This window comes from Mustelus asterias, chromosome 28 (assembly GCF_964213995.1).
Source record: "Mustelus asterias chromosome 28, sMusAst1.hap1.1, whole genome shotgun sequence".
Lineage (NCBI taxonomy): Eukaryota > Metazoa > Chordata > Chondrichthyes > Carcharhiniformes > Triakidae > Mustelus > Mustelus asterias.
In genome coordinates this window covers 27,837,659-27,852,223 of record NC_135828.1, presented here as the reverse complement: position 1 = coordinate 27,852,223, position 14,565 = coordinate 27,837,659, and the positions used below count along the sequence as shown (strand labels likewise).

Sequence of the window (14,565 nt, the reverse complement as noted above, 5' to 3'; positions counted from 1 at the left end):
ACAACAGCCCTCACCTCATCCACTACTCCACCAATCTTGGTGTCATCAGCAAATTTACTGATCCACCCTTCAGCCCCCTCCTCTAAGCCATTAATAAAAATCACAAATAGCAGAGGACCAAGCACTGATCCCTGTGGCACTCCGCTAGCAACCTGCCTCCAGTCTGAAAATTTTCCATCCACCACCACCCTCTGTCTTCGGTCAGACAACCAGTTACCTATCCAATCGGCCAACTTTCCCTCTATCCCACACCTCCTTACTTTCATCATAAGCCGACCATGGGGGACCTTATCAAACGCCTTACTAAAATCCATGTATATGACATCAACTGCCCTACCTTCATCAACACACTTAGTTACCTCCTCAAAAAATTCTATCAAATTTGTGAGGCACGACTTGCCCTTCATGAATCCGTGCTGACTATCCCGGATTAATCCGCATCTTTCTAAATGGTCGTAAATCCCATCCCTAAGGACCTTTTCCATCAACTTACCAACCACCGAAGTAAGACTAACCGGTCTATAATTACCAGGGTCATTTCTATTCCCTTTCTTAAACAGAGGAACAACATTCGCCACTCTCCAGTCCTCTGGCACCTTCCCCGTGGACAGTGAGGACCCAAAGATCAAAGCCAAAGGCTCTGCAATCTCATCCCTTGCCTCCCAAAGAATCCTAGGATATATTTAATTAGGCCCAGGGGACTTATCGACCTTCAGTTTATTCAAAACTGCTCGTACGTCCTCCCTCCGAACATCTACTTCCTCCAGCCTATTAGCCTGTAACCCCTTCTCTTCCTCAAAAACATGGCCCCTCTCCTTGGTGAACACTGAAGAAAAGTATTCATTCATCATCTCTCCTATCTCTCCTATCGCCTTGGGGTTTTCCTTGATCCGACCCGCCAAGGACTTCTCATGCCCCCTCCTAGCTCTCCTAAGCCCCTTTTTCAGCTCATTCCTTGCTAACTTGTAACCCTCAATTGAGCCATCTGAACCTTGTTTTCTCATCCCTACATAAGCTTCGCTCTTCCTTTTTACAAGACATTCCACCTCTTTTGTGAACCATGGTTCCCTCACTCGGCCATTTCCTCCCTGCCTGGCAGGGACATACCTATCAAGGACACACAGTATTTGTTCCTTGAAAAAGTTCCACTTTTCATTAGTGCCTTTCTCTGACAGGTTCTGTTCCCATCTTATGCCCCCTAATTCTTGCCTAATCGCATCATAATTACCTCTCCCCCAATTATAAACCTTGCCCTGCCGTACGGCCCTATCCCTCTCCATTGCAATAACAAAAGACACCAAATTGTGGTCACTATCTCCAAAGTGCTCTCCCACAACCAAATCTAACACTTGGTCCGGTTCATTTCCCAGTACCAAATCCAATGTGGCCCCACCTCTTGTCGGCCTATCCACATATTGTGTCAGGAAACCCTCCTGCACACACTGCACAAAAACTGTCCCATCCGAACTATTCGACCTACAAAGCTTCCAATCAATATTTGGAAAGTTAAAGTCCCCCATGACAACTACCCTGTGACCCCCACACCTATCCATAATCTGTTTAGCAATTTCTTCCTCCACATCTCTATGACTATTTGGGGGTCTATAGTAAACTCCTAACAACGTGACCGCTCCTTTCCTATTTCTAACTTCAGCCCATATTACCTCAGTGTGCAGATCCCCCTTGAAGTGCCTTTCCGCAGCCGTTAAACTATCCTTGATTAACAATGCTACTCCTCCACCTCTTTTATCAGCTTCCCTACACTTACTGAAACATCTATACCCCGGAACGTCCAACAACCATTCCTGTCCTTGTTCTACCCATGTCTCCGTAATGGCCACAACATCATAGTCCCAAGTACCAATCCACGCCCCAAGTTCATCTACCTTGTTCCGGATGCTCCTTGCATTGAAGTAGACACACTTCAACCCACCTTCCTGTCTGCTGGTACCCACCCTTGACCTTGATACCTTCCCCAATACCTCACTACCTCTCAACCCTGACTTCCGGACTACAACTCCTTTTCCCACCCCCCTGACAAATTAGTTAAAACCCCCCTGAATTCTTGTAATCTTCTCCAGCCTTACAACCACCTGAGATATCTGCACCCCAACCATTCTGCTCCCTTGAACATGCTGATTTCCATCACTCCTCATGCCTTCTGCTTTCCCAGCCTGAAGCTCTGGAATCCGCACCCCCCCCCCCCCCCCCCCACAATAAATCTCTCCTTTCAGATGCTGCTTATAGCCTATTTCTTTGACCTAGCCTCTGGTCGCCTCCCCAACTATCCCATGTGATTTGGTAGCGAATTTTGTCTGATAACGTGAGAAAATTTCACAAAGTTCCAGCTGCAAAATAATGCAAGTTTTTGTTGTAATATCTGCCAACTCGGGATTGCCCAGAATCCCTCTATATCTTTCAACATGTGACCTCAGAGGTTTGCCAGTGCTGCTGTGGAAACTGCCCGGTGCTGCTATGGAGACAGTAAGAAATCTCATCACACCAGGTTAGAGTCCAACAGGTTTATTTGGAATCACAAGCTTTTGGAGCGCTGCTCCTTCATCAGGTGACTTACATAGTCACCTGCGACGCAGTGAGTCACCACATCAAACTCACATAGAACATAGTAACTCACCTGATGAGGGAGCAGCGCTCCGAAAGCTCGTGATTCCAAATAAACCTGTTGGACTCTAACCTGGTGTTGTGAGACTTCTGACTGTGTCCACCCCAGTCCAACGCCGGCATCTCCACATCATGGCTATGGAGACTGTCCAGCGTCCCTATGGAAACGGTCCACAGCAGAAGGATAAGTGTGATGTGTGTAGGAAAACCCATGTTCACCTTTAGTGAACTCACCAGCAGCCCCTACCACCCAGACTAAACTTGCTAAGCTGCTGAATGAAGTGTTGGTTTTGTCACTGAGTGGCTGGAGGAGATTTTTCTCATGCTCCCAGCTGGCTCTGGGCTGGAATCTCCGCTCCGTGGCAAAGCCACAACTTGCACTCTGCAGGAAGTTAGAAATGTTCACATCAACCAATCCGCACCTCTCCATTCCACTGAAACTGCCCCCGGCTCACTGACCTGATTCCAGACAGCACCCGCTCACCAAAGAAAAGGAAATGAAGCCTCGATTACATACATCAGACAATGTGAAAACCAGGAGAGAAAAGGAAATGGAAAAGAGAGGAAAGATCTGAATGAGAATCAGACTTCCGAGAGAGAATTCAACTGTATGTCATCTTACATAGTGAACAAATGTTTAAGGATGAACACAATCACTCAACCCAGATTTAACCGCAAATATCTCTTGTGTTGGTGCAAATTTTATTGTTTAATTAAAACGAAAGTATATGTATAAAAGTTCTGGCATACAAAATTTACAAAAGTTCGATAACACCAGTAAAAATAGCATTGAATCTTCCTGGCAGCCATAAAACAGACTTCACCCTTTCCTAAATTAAATCTGTAATCCATTCAGAACCACCAGACATTTGCACATACCCCAGTCAGTACAATCCCAACACATGCACTCAATTCTTAATGATCCCAGTATGAGGCAGAATAGCCTTGCTCAAGATCAACGTCTGAATATTGCCAAGCACTTACTGTCAGAAATGTCCTGTGCTCCAGACCTCCCAACAGAATAATGTTGGTCAGAGATATCTGACAGGGTGCCTGTGAGGTAGAGAACAGAAACTGTAGCAGGAATACTGTTAAAAAGATGCAACTGTCACTGCAGCATCACCCAGGGGTCAAAGAAACAGGTAGCACTCTGCAGGGAGTGGGGAGTGTTCACTGGTTGGATAGAGGAGGAGGGATGGAGAAGATGGGGTGGAGGAAAAAGGGTGGTGAGGGGTGAAGGTGTGCAGGGAGCAGGGTGGAGGGGACGTCATGGATTTGGAAGGGTGAAGATCTGAAAATGGAGATGCAGCATGACTGGATCTGAGACGGACCTTGTACAGATCAATTACCTATGGCCACTGTGAGAAGGGAAGAGTCCAGAGAGCAGGTTTTCCGTTTCATCCAGGCTGAGCCCAGTTTCCCTCGGGATACTGACGCTGTGCAGCAGGGCAGTGTAACTAGATCTCACGCTGACTTGGTTGAAGTTGATGAGAAACCAATACAGTTTATTTATTGGTGTCACAAGTAGGCTTACATTAACACTGCAATGAAGTTACATAGAAATTTTCATAGAAACCCTACAGTGCAGAAGGAGGCCATTCGGCCCATCGAGTCTGCACCGACCACAATCCCACCCAGGCCCTACCCCCACATATTTACCTGCTAATCCCTCTAACCTACGCATCTCAGGACTCTAAGGGGCAATTTTTAACCTGGCCAATCAACCTAACCCGCACATCTTTGGACTGTGGGAGGAAACCGGAGCACCCGGAGAAAACCCACGCAGACACGAGGAGAATGTGCAAACTCCACACAGACAGTGACCCGAGCCGGGAATCGAACCCAGGACCCTGGAGCTGTGAAGCAGCAGTGCTAACCACTGTGCTACCGTGCCGTTACTGTGAAACTCCCCTAGTCGCCACACTCTGGCGCCTGTTTGGGTACACTGAGGGAGAATTTAGCATGGCCAATTCACCCAACCTGCACATCTTTGGACTGTGGGGGGAAACCGGAGCACCCGGAGGAAACCCACGCAGACACGGGGAGAACGTGCAAACTCCATACAGACAGTGATCCAAGCTGGGAATTGAACCCAGGTCCCTGGCGCTGTGAAGCAGCAGAGGAGAGATTCCACAAAGTGAGGTTCAATTCCATGGAATGTAGAAGGTTAAATCTTCAAGATATTAACGAGAAAATCAAAACTGTTATTCCTACTGTTGGGGATTATAGGATTAGGGGGAAAATTTCAAATAATAGAGACAGACTTTTCAGGAGTGAAATTAGGAAACACTTCTACACATTCTCTTCTGTAAACAGCAAATTCTATCGGATCAATTGTTAGTTTTAAAACTGATACTGACAAAATTTTATTCACCAGATGCATTAAGAGATATGGGGCAAAGGTGGAGAAATAGAGTTAAATCAAAGATCAGCCTGAATACTGAACAGGATCAAGAGACTAAATGGCTAAAAAGTAAATTACTGCGGAGCTTTGACAAAGGATCATCTGGACTCGAAACGTCAGTTCTTTTCTCTCCTTCCAGATGCTGTCAGACCTGCTGAGATTTTCCAGCATTTTCTCCTTTGGACTAAATGGCTTCCCTGGTTCCTATGATCCCATTTATCATAGAATCCTACAGTGCAGAAGGAGGCCATTTGGCCCATTGAGTCTGCACCAAAAAACAATCCCACCCAGATCCTATCCCCATAACTCCATACATTTACCCTAGCTAGTCCCCCTGACACTAAGGGGCAATTTAGCGTGGCCAATCCACTTAACCCGCACATCTTTGGACTGTGGGAGGAAACCGGAGCACCCGGAGGAAACCCACGCAGACACGGGGAGAACGAGCAAACTCCACACAGACAGTGACCCAAGCTGGGAATTGAACCTGGCTCCCTGGTGCTGTGAGGCAGCAGTACTAACCACTGTGCTACCGTGCCGCCCCATTTAACACAATAGCAGCTTAAAATGTACAGAGGTATACAATTCCGATCCTAGAACTGTGGGGAAGATGTCTGTTCAATTCCTTAAAACAAGCTGCAGAGTCCAGTGCAGGGAGGTTGATTGGTGATTGAAGTGAATCCACCCTTCCTCCTTGGCGAGCTGATTCATCCTTTGTGAAATCTCTCTCTCTCTCAATGTTGGTGATCAGCAATGTTACCTCTAGGAGTTTCAGTGTTGTTATTGCTTTCTCATGGAATATTGCTGCAATAAGAGGGTAATGTACACCTGTAGCATCAGAACCTGTGAGCCTGATGCTGGCTGCATAATGTCACACACTGAGCATCTGATCTGTCTGCAGAATCCCGATTCATTTTATTGTCCGACACACTGCAAATTTCTTCAGACAGACCTCTGAGCTCTGAACCCCAAAAGTGAGAGAGGTTGTGGAGGGGTGTGGGTCACGTGTCTATGAGGATTTCTTTGAAGCCACATTGAAAGATCAGGAGTCCCAATCTTAGCGATTTAAGGTTCACAACTGAGAATTTGGACAGCATTTTCCAAAAGGCAACTCCAAGAATGAGAAAGGGTCAGAATGTTTCCCCCTCTGTTGTTCTTGCTGTAGGTTTCTGATCTACCACTCTGGGATCAGTGTGTATTCTTCATCCTCTCTTCAGGAGGATGATCCCTGCTTTTAAACTCCCAATAAAGGCCTTTGCACAACTCCTGAGGCACATCCCTGCAGCCCTGGGAAGATTAAAGCATGTTCGGGATGAGGATACCAGCTTCGACTGCTTTCAAGGGACAAGGACAAAACTCTTTAGACTGATTAATGATTGGTCAATGGTCCAAAAAGCTGAAGATCAGAACAAAATATTAGGAGCGCGATGCCAACCCATTCCCGAGACCCCTCGATTCAACCCGTTCCCAAGACCCCTCGATCCAACCCGTTCCCGAGACCCCTCGACCCAACCCGTTCCCGAGACCCCTCGATCCAACCCGTTCCCGAGACCCCTCGATTCAACCCATTCCCGAGACCCCTTGATTCAACCCGTTCCCGAGACCCCTCGATTCAACCCGTTCCCGAGACCCCTCGATTCAACCCGTTCCCGAGACCCCTCGATTCAACCCGTTCCCGAGACCCCTCAATCCAACACATTCTCAGGACCCCTCGATTCAACCCGTTCCCGAGACCCCTCGATTCAACCCGTTCCCGAGACCCCTCGATTCAACCCGTTCCCGAGACCCCTCAATCCAACACATTCTCAGGACCCCTCGATTCAACCCGTTCCCGAGACCCCTCGATTCAACCTGTTCCCGAGACCCCTCAATCCAACACATTCTCAGGACCCCTTGATTCCTGCATTCCCATGACTCCTCGCTCCAACAACTTCCCTGGACTCATCATTCCCAACACGTTCCCGGGACCCCTCCCTCCAATACTTTCCCAGGACCCCTCAATTCAACAAATTCCCAGGACCCCTTGCTCTAATATGTTCCCGATACCCCCCACTCCAACATATTCCTGGGACCCTCAATCCAACATGTTCTTGGTATCCCTTGCTCCAACACATTCCCAGGACTCTCAATCCAAGGTATTCTCAGGACTCTACAGGTCAGGATTGCTTGGTGACAAAGTAATCTCATTAGCCACTTCCAAAACCAGCACCTCACAGCTACAACTTGATTCGTTGCACTGACTCGAAGAGGAAAGACCTCTACATCTTTTTTTTAAAAAGAGATTAACTTACTGGCTGGCAATGACTAGTGTGGGAGAAGGTGAATGAAACACCTCAGATGAAAGTGGACACGATTTTATCATTGTAAATATCAGCGTGTACACAGGCTTTGCTCAACTGGCAGTCAAGAGTTTGATCAAATCATTATTTTTTTGTACTTGCAGCAAATGAATTAGAAATTCCTTTCTTATGCACTTCAGGGAGATGGCAGTTGCCACATCTTCCATCAGCCTTTCTTCTCAATAAATATCACTCAGCTCGACAGAGGCTGCGCTGCCTTCTGGCGTGGCCATGTTCCTGGGGGTAGCACATTGGCTGGTTCCAGAGGTCACTCACTGGGGTGGATAGTGTCAGATCCTGTCCCCACACAGCTCCCTTTGTTTGTTATAAGGCAGTCCTGCTTCTTGAGCCAATGCCTCCACGGATATGAGGTGGGATTGGGAGTGGTAAACGGTGACCTGGTACAGAGGGAAAGATAATATTTCAATTTATTTCACATTTCTATGCAGTCCCCTTCCTTTTCCCCTACCCACCCTGCCACCTCCACTCTGCCTTACTTTGCTCTTACCCTGTCCCTGGGAAAATATAAAGAACTGCAAATGTGAATATGAGAAGAAAAAAAACAGTAAGGGATTTCAAGGACAACAATTAAGGTTTTTAAACAAGGATATTAAGTGAAAGAGGTTGGGAAGAGAAACATGAATCCCTTAAAGAATGACACATGATATTGTAATTAGACCGGATGCTGGTGGATAGTGAGCAAGGAGTCTTAACTTCTTCAATCATTTTGTAAAAATCAAAGTTTGTAGTTAGCATTTAACTAAAATCTAGAGTTTAAATTCTAAAGATCACAGCCTTAAGCAGGGTTTTAACAAGATCTGCACTGGAAGAGCACATTTCCCATGGCCAATCCACCTAGCCCATACATCTTTGGTCTGTGGGAGGAAACCCAGTAAGAAGTTTAACAACACCAGGTTAAAGTCCAACAGGTTTATTTGGTAGCAAAAGCCACACAAGCTTTCGGAGCCGAGCTCCGAAAGCTTGTGTGGCTTTTGCTACCAAATAAACCTGTTGGACTTTAACCTGGTGTTGTTAAACTTCTTACTGTGTTTACCCCAGTCCAACGCCGGCATCTCCACACGAGGAAACCCACGCAGACACGGGGACAATGTGCAAACTCCACACAGACAGTCACCCGAGGCTGGAACTGAACCTGACTCCCTGGTGCTGTGAGGCAGCAGTGCTAATCACTGTGCCACCATGCTGCCCTGGATCTCTCTAATCTCTGGATTATTACGTGGTGTTTACCCCAGTCCAATGCCGGCATCTCCACATCATTATTACGTGAGCCATGTGCAAATTGGCAAAGGACAAATTAGATTAGAGAGATGAGTGCGTGGCTCAAAGGTTGGTGTGGGAGAAGTGAGTTCCGGTTCATGGGGCACTGGCAGCAGCATTGGGAAAGTGGGATCTGCACCGTTGGGACGGTCTACACCCGAACCATGGTGTGGCACCGGTGTTCTTGCAAGATGCATAACTAGGGAGGTAGAGAGGCTTTTAAACTGAATAGTGGGGGAAAGGGTTCAAATTTTGGAAAATGTGGCCACTCAAAGAGTAGAGACAAGGCAAAAGAGGACAGTGTTGTTACAGGAAATGAAAAACAGGCCGTGACAAGAAGAGATAGAGAGTACTAATCTAACAGTAAATCAACAGATGAGACAAGTTAGAATCATACAGTGCAGAACAGGCCCTTCGGCCCATTGAGTCTGCACCGACATGTGACAAACACTTGACCTCCCACCTAATCCCATTTATCAGCACTTGGTCATAGCCTTAAATGTTATGACATACCAAGTGCACATCCAGATACCTTTTGAAGAATGTGAGGCATCCCGCTTCTACCACCCTCCCAGGCAGTGCATTCCAGACCGTCACCACCCTCTGGGTAAAAAAGCTTATCCTCACATCCCCCCAAACCTCCTGCCCCTCACCTTGAGCCTATGTCCCCTTGTGACTGACCCTTCAACTAAGGGGAACAGCTGCTCCTTATCCACTCTGTCCAAACCCCTCATAATCTTGTACACCTTGATCAGGTCACCCCTCAGTCTTCTCTGCTCCAATGAAAATAACTCTTACTGTGTTTACCCCAGTCCAACGCCGGCATCTCCACACCAATGAAAATAACCCAAGCCTATCCAACCTCTCTTCATGACTTTGTGTTTCATCCCAGGCAGCATCTTGGTAAATCTTCTCTGCACCCCCTCCAGTGCAATCACATCCTATAAGGTGATGACCAGAACGACACACGTTACTCGAGCTGTGGCCCCATCAAAGTTCTACACAATTCCAACATGACGTCTCTGCTTTTTTAATCTGTGCCTCGACTGAGAAAGGCAAGTGTCCCATATACCTTTTTCACCACCCTACTAACATGCCCATCTGTCGTCAGAGATCTAGGGACAAACACGCCAAGGTCCCTTTATTCCACAAAACTTCCGAGTGCCATGCTGTTCATTGAATACTTCCTTGTCAAAGTGTATCACCTCATACTTTTCAGGGTTAAATTCCATCTGCCACTTATCCGCCCATTTGACCGTTCCATCTCTATCTTCTTATAGCCCAAGACATTCAATCTCACTGTTAACCACCCGGCCAATCTTTGTGTCATTGGCAAACTTACTAATCCTACCCCCCACATAGTTATCAATGTTGTTTATATAAATGATGAATAATAGGGGGCCCAACACAGATCCCTGTGATATGCCACTGGACGCTGACATCTGGTCACTAAAGCAGCCTTCTGTCATCACTCTCTATCTCCTAAAACTGAGCTAATTTTGAATCCACTTTATCAAATTACTCTATCTCAAGTGCATTTAGAAAAAATGATAAAGCTAAAAACTCTAAAATGCAAGTAGCATTCAAAACAAAACAGATGAACTGAGAGTGTACATAATAATAGGCATTACGGAGGCATGGCTGCAGGAGCACATGGATTGGGACCTGAATATTGAAGGATGCAGTACATTTAGGAAGGATAGGAAATGAGGAAAAGGTGGAGGGGTGGCTCTGTTAGTTAATGATGGTATTAGCACCATAGAGATGGATGTCCTCAGTTTGGTTAGAGATGAGAGATGGTAAAGGGAAGGAGTCACTTGTGGGAGTTGTGTACAGATCCCCTCACAATAACCACATGGTAGGATGGAGCAGAAAGAAAGAATTCATTGGAGTTGTCAGAAAGGTACATCGATAATCAGGGGAGATTTTAAATTACACATAAATTGTAAATGTCAGATGGGCAAAGGTAGTGTAGATGAGGAGTTAATTGAATGTTTTCAGGATAGTTTCTTAGAACAGCACATTCTGGAGCTTACAGAGAGCAGGCTATACGAGACCTTGTGCAAAGAGATGAGAGTAATTAATGATCTCCTAGTGAAGACACCCCTAGGTAGCAATGACCACAATAAGATGATTTTCACATTCAGTTTGAGGGAGAGAGGAATGGGTCTGAGATTATGTATTTACATTTAAATAAGGGCAAATATGAGGGCATGTAAGCAGAGCTGGCTAAAGTGAATTAGCAAATTTGGTTAAGGGATAGAGATGCAGTGGCAAATATTCTTGATTTGATTTATTATTGTCACATGTATTAGCATACAGTGAAATGTATTGTTTCTTGCGCATTATATAGACAGAGCATACCGTTCATAGAGAAGGAAATGAGAGAGTGCAGAATGTAGTGTTACAGTCATAGCTAGGGTGTAGAGAAAGATCAACTTAACACAAGGTAGGTCCATTCAAAAGTCCGACAGCAGCAGGGAAGAAGCTGTTCTTGAGTCGGTTGGTACGTGACCTCAGACTTTTGCATCCTTTTTCCCGATGGAAGAAGGTGGAAGAGAGAATGTCTGGGGTGCGTAAGGTCCTTAATTATGCTGGCTGCTTTGCCGAGGCAGCGGGAAGTGTAGACAGTGTCAATGGATTTGAGGGATATTTCAGAATAAACAGAATAGATTCCAACATTCCAACGAGTAGGAAGGGATGGACACACCATCCATGGTTAACTAGAAAGTTAAGATAGATAAACTTGAAGAAAAAGCATATAATTAAGCAAAGACAGGTGACAGATTGGACAATATATGGATGACTAAAAGATTAATAAGGAGGGAAAATTTAAAGTATGAGAGAAAGCTATCCAAAAATATAAAAACAGATAGTCAGAGTTTCTGTAAATATTTCAAAAAGAAATAAGTTAACAAAGTAAGCGTTGGTCCGGTAGAAAGTAAGTCTGGAGAATTGATAAAGGAAAACAATGAGATGGCAGATGAATCGAATAGTTACTTTGCATCAGTCTTCACTATAGAGGATACAAGTAACATCCCAGAAACAGCAGAGTCAACATGGTTTTATGACTGGGAAATCATGTTCAACCAACTGATGGGAGGTCTTTGAGGCAGTAACAAGTACTATGAATAAAGGGGAACCAGTGGATGTACTGTACTTAGATTTCCAGAGGCATTTGATAATGTACCACAGCAAAGGTTATTGTGGAAAATAAAATCTCATGGTATGAGGGGTAACATTATTGACATGGATAGAAGACTAGCTGGCTAACAGGAAAGAGAGAATTGGCATAAATGGGACCTTTCCAGGTTAGTGAGATGTAACGAGTGGTATGTCACAGGAATCAGTGCTGGGGCACCAACTACTTACAACATATATAAATGACTTGGATATAGGGATTGTAAATTTGCCAAAGTTGCTGATGACACAAAGATAGGTAGTTGTGAAGAGAACATAAGGAGGCTACAAAAAGATATAGAGAGGTTAAGTGAGTGGACAAAGATCTGGCAAATGGAGTAGAATTTGGGAAAATATGAAATTGTCCATTTTGGCAGGAAGAATAAAAAAAAGCATATTAACTAAATGGTGAGAGATTGCAGAGCTCTGAGGTGCAGAGGGATCTGGGTGTCCTAGTGCATGAATCACAAAAGGCTAGTATGCAGATAAAGCAAGTAATTAGGAAAGCTAATAGAATGTTATCATTTATTGTAAGAGGAATAGAATACAAAAGAAGAGGGGGTTATGCTTCAGTTGTACACGACACTAGTCAGATTACATTTGGAAAACTGTGTACAATATCGGTCTCCTTATTTTAGAAATGATGTAAATGCATAGGAAACGCTTCAGAGAAGGTTTATCAGACTAATACCTGGATTGGGTGGGTTGTCTTATGACAGGATCGGCTTGTAGCTGATGGCGTTTAAAAGAATAAGATGCAACTTCATTGAAACATACGGAGAGAATGGTTCCTCTTGTGGGAAAATCTAGAACTCGGGGTCACTGTTTAAAAATAAGAGGTGGCCCCACTGTGATAATACTGTGCCTTTGAGAAATATATTTATATCATGTTTCTTGAGAGGGGTATGTTTAAAATTCAACTCTGGTTTACCTGGTGCAGATATGTCTGCAAACCAGGTAGCTCCATGCTAAGAATGCAGGAGAATAATTGATCCTAGATAATGGGGTTTATTTTAATCTGAGCTAATGCATTTTTGTTTATTTTTGATTTTTCTTCTGAGGTTTCAGAGTAGGGTTTAATTAGGTTGATTGACAAGAGACAGTCATGTGAATGGGCAGAGTTAAACTTACAGGGTAAAACAGTGCAGTTTCCGCTTGATCCCGGAAGAAGTAAGAGGTGGTTTTCTCTCTTTCTGGAGGCTGCTGTTTGAGTGTCAGAAGACAGGTGTTATTCTGTCTCTCTATCTCCAGAAGTGTTCAAAAGCTTGAGGACTGGCAGCCCACACACAAGTACATAAGCCTGTCTTGTTTGCTTACTGAATTTGAAGAGGCGTTTAAGTCTATGAGGAATATTGCTTAAATTAGAACTAATAGAGATAGGTTAGCAGTTAAGAATTGTATCTTGTCATATTTAAATATTTCAATTGGTAAAAGTTGAGCTAATACATTGGTTGTATTTAAACTATATTGTTAAAAGTTTGTTTTGATCAAAGCTGCTTAGTCTGTCAATAGAATCACATGTGGAGTGAAACACCTTTATCCTCACACTAATTCCAAAATTAAAAAAAATAGTTGGGGTGTAGTCTAACGTCATAATATTCCTTGGTGTTTCTGATGTGGTCCTTAACACCATTTAAAATGTAGATAAGGTCAAATGTTTTCACTGACAGGGTCGTGAGTCTTTGGAACACTCTTCCTGAAAAGGTTGTGGAAGCAATCTTTGAATATTTTTAAGGCAGAGGTGGATAGATTCTTTGTAAGCAAGGGGGTGATAGGTTATCAGGAGAAGGTGGGATGCAGATTTGAGGTTACTATCAGATCAGCCATGATCTGGATAAATGGTGGCACAGGCTCGATGGGCTACTCCTGCTCCTTGCTTGTTTTAAAAAACACTTCACAGTAGAGGATGAGGATAAAATATCAGAGATACCGAGAAAAAATAAAAATAAACTAAGAGGATGAACTAAGAGTGTTCAATAGAAAGTAAAAGACGGTTATGGAGAAACTAAGGAAGCCAGAGGTAGACAACTTTCCATCATTCAACGGTGTCCACCCCAGGGTATCAAAAAAACAGCTGAGGCAGATGTGGATGCCAAAGTTCTCTTTATCCAGTAATTGGCAAATTTCTAAACAAAGGGACCAATGTCACTTCATTATTTAAGAGGAGAGATAAATGAGGAAATTGTCAATTTTTTATGTCTTATGTTTATTGCGTGCAAGTGTTTATAAAACATTATTATGCACAGAGTGACTGAACATTTGGACAAATATGAACTTATGAGAGTGAAGCAGTATAATTTTATAAAGAGTAAGCCATGCTTTAACAACTGGTTAAACTTTTTAAGAAGGTAACTAAAATGGTAGATGACAGTGTTTGTGGATTATTTAAATGGATTTACAAAAGGGATTCAACAAAGTTCATATAGCATTTTTAAAAATGGACGCACATGGACTTAGGTAGGAAACAGATAAAGGGTATCTATTCCAATAGGCAAAATGTGACTGCTGGTCTTTTGCAGGAATCTGTAATAAGACCACAGCATTTAAATTTACAAACAACTTGGATCAAGGAATAGAAAGCCAGGTTCACTAATCAAGCTAAATTAGGTGCGACACTAAGAGATGTGAATGGAAGCAGAAAGTTACAGAAGAACATTGATAGATGAAGTGAGCGGAAATAAAACTGTGGCAGATGGAGTTCTAGGTGGAAAGGTGTGATATGATCCAGTCTGAACTTACAAA

The 14,565-nt window shown here is 44.1% G+C and overlaps 1 protein-coding gene across 1 annotated transcript in view; it reads right to left on the bottom strand.

Moving 5' to 3' along the window:
* Positions 1 to 7,559: 7,559 nt before the first annotated feature.
* The window catches only part of fam149b1 (family with sequence similarity 149 member B1), a 128,795-nt gene continuing 121,789 nt past the window's right edge, over positions 7,560 to 14,565 (bottom strand). The window contains exon 16 of the mRNA XM_078199769.1: positions 7,560 to 7,763. Coding sequence (XP_078055895.1) covers positions 7,690 to 7,763 — 74 coding nt within the window. The 3' untranslated portion in view covers positions 7,560 to 7,689. The remainder of the gene's footprint in view (positions 7,764 to 14,565) is intronic.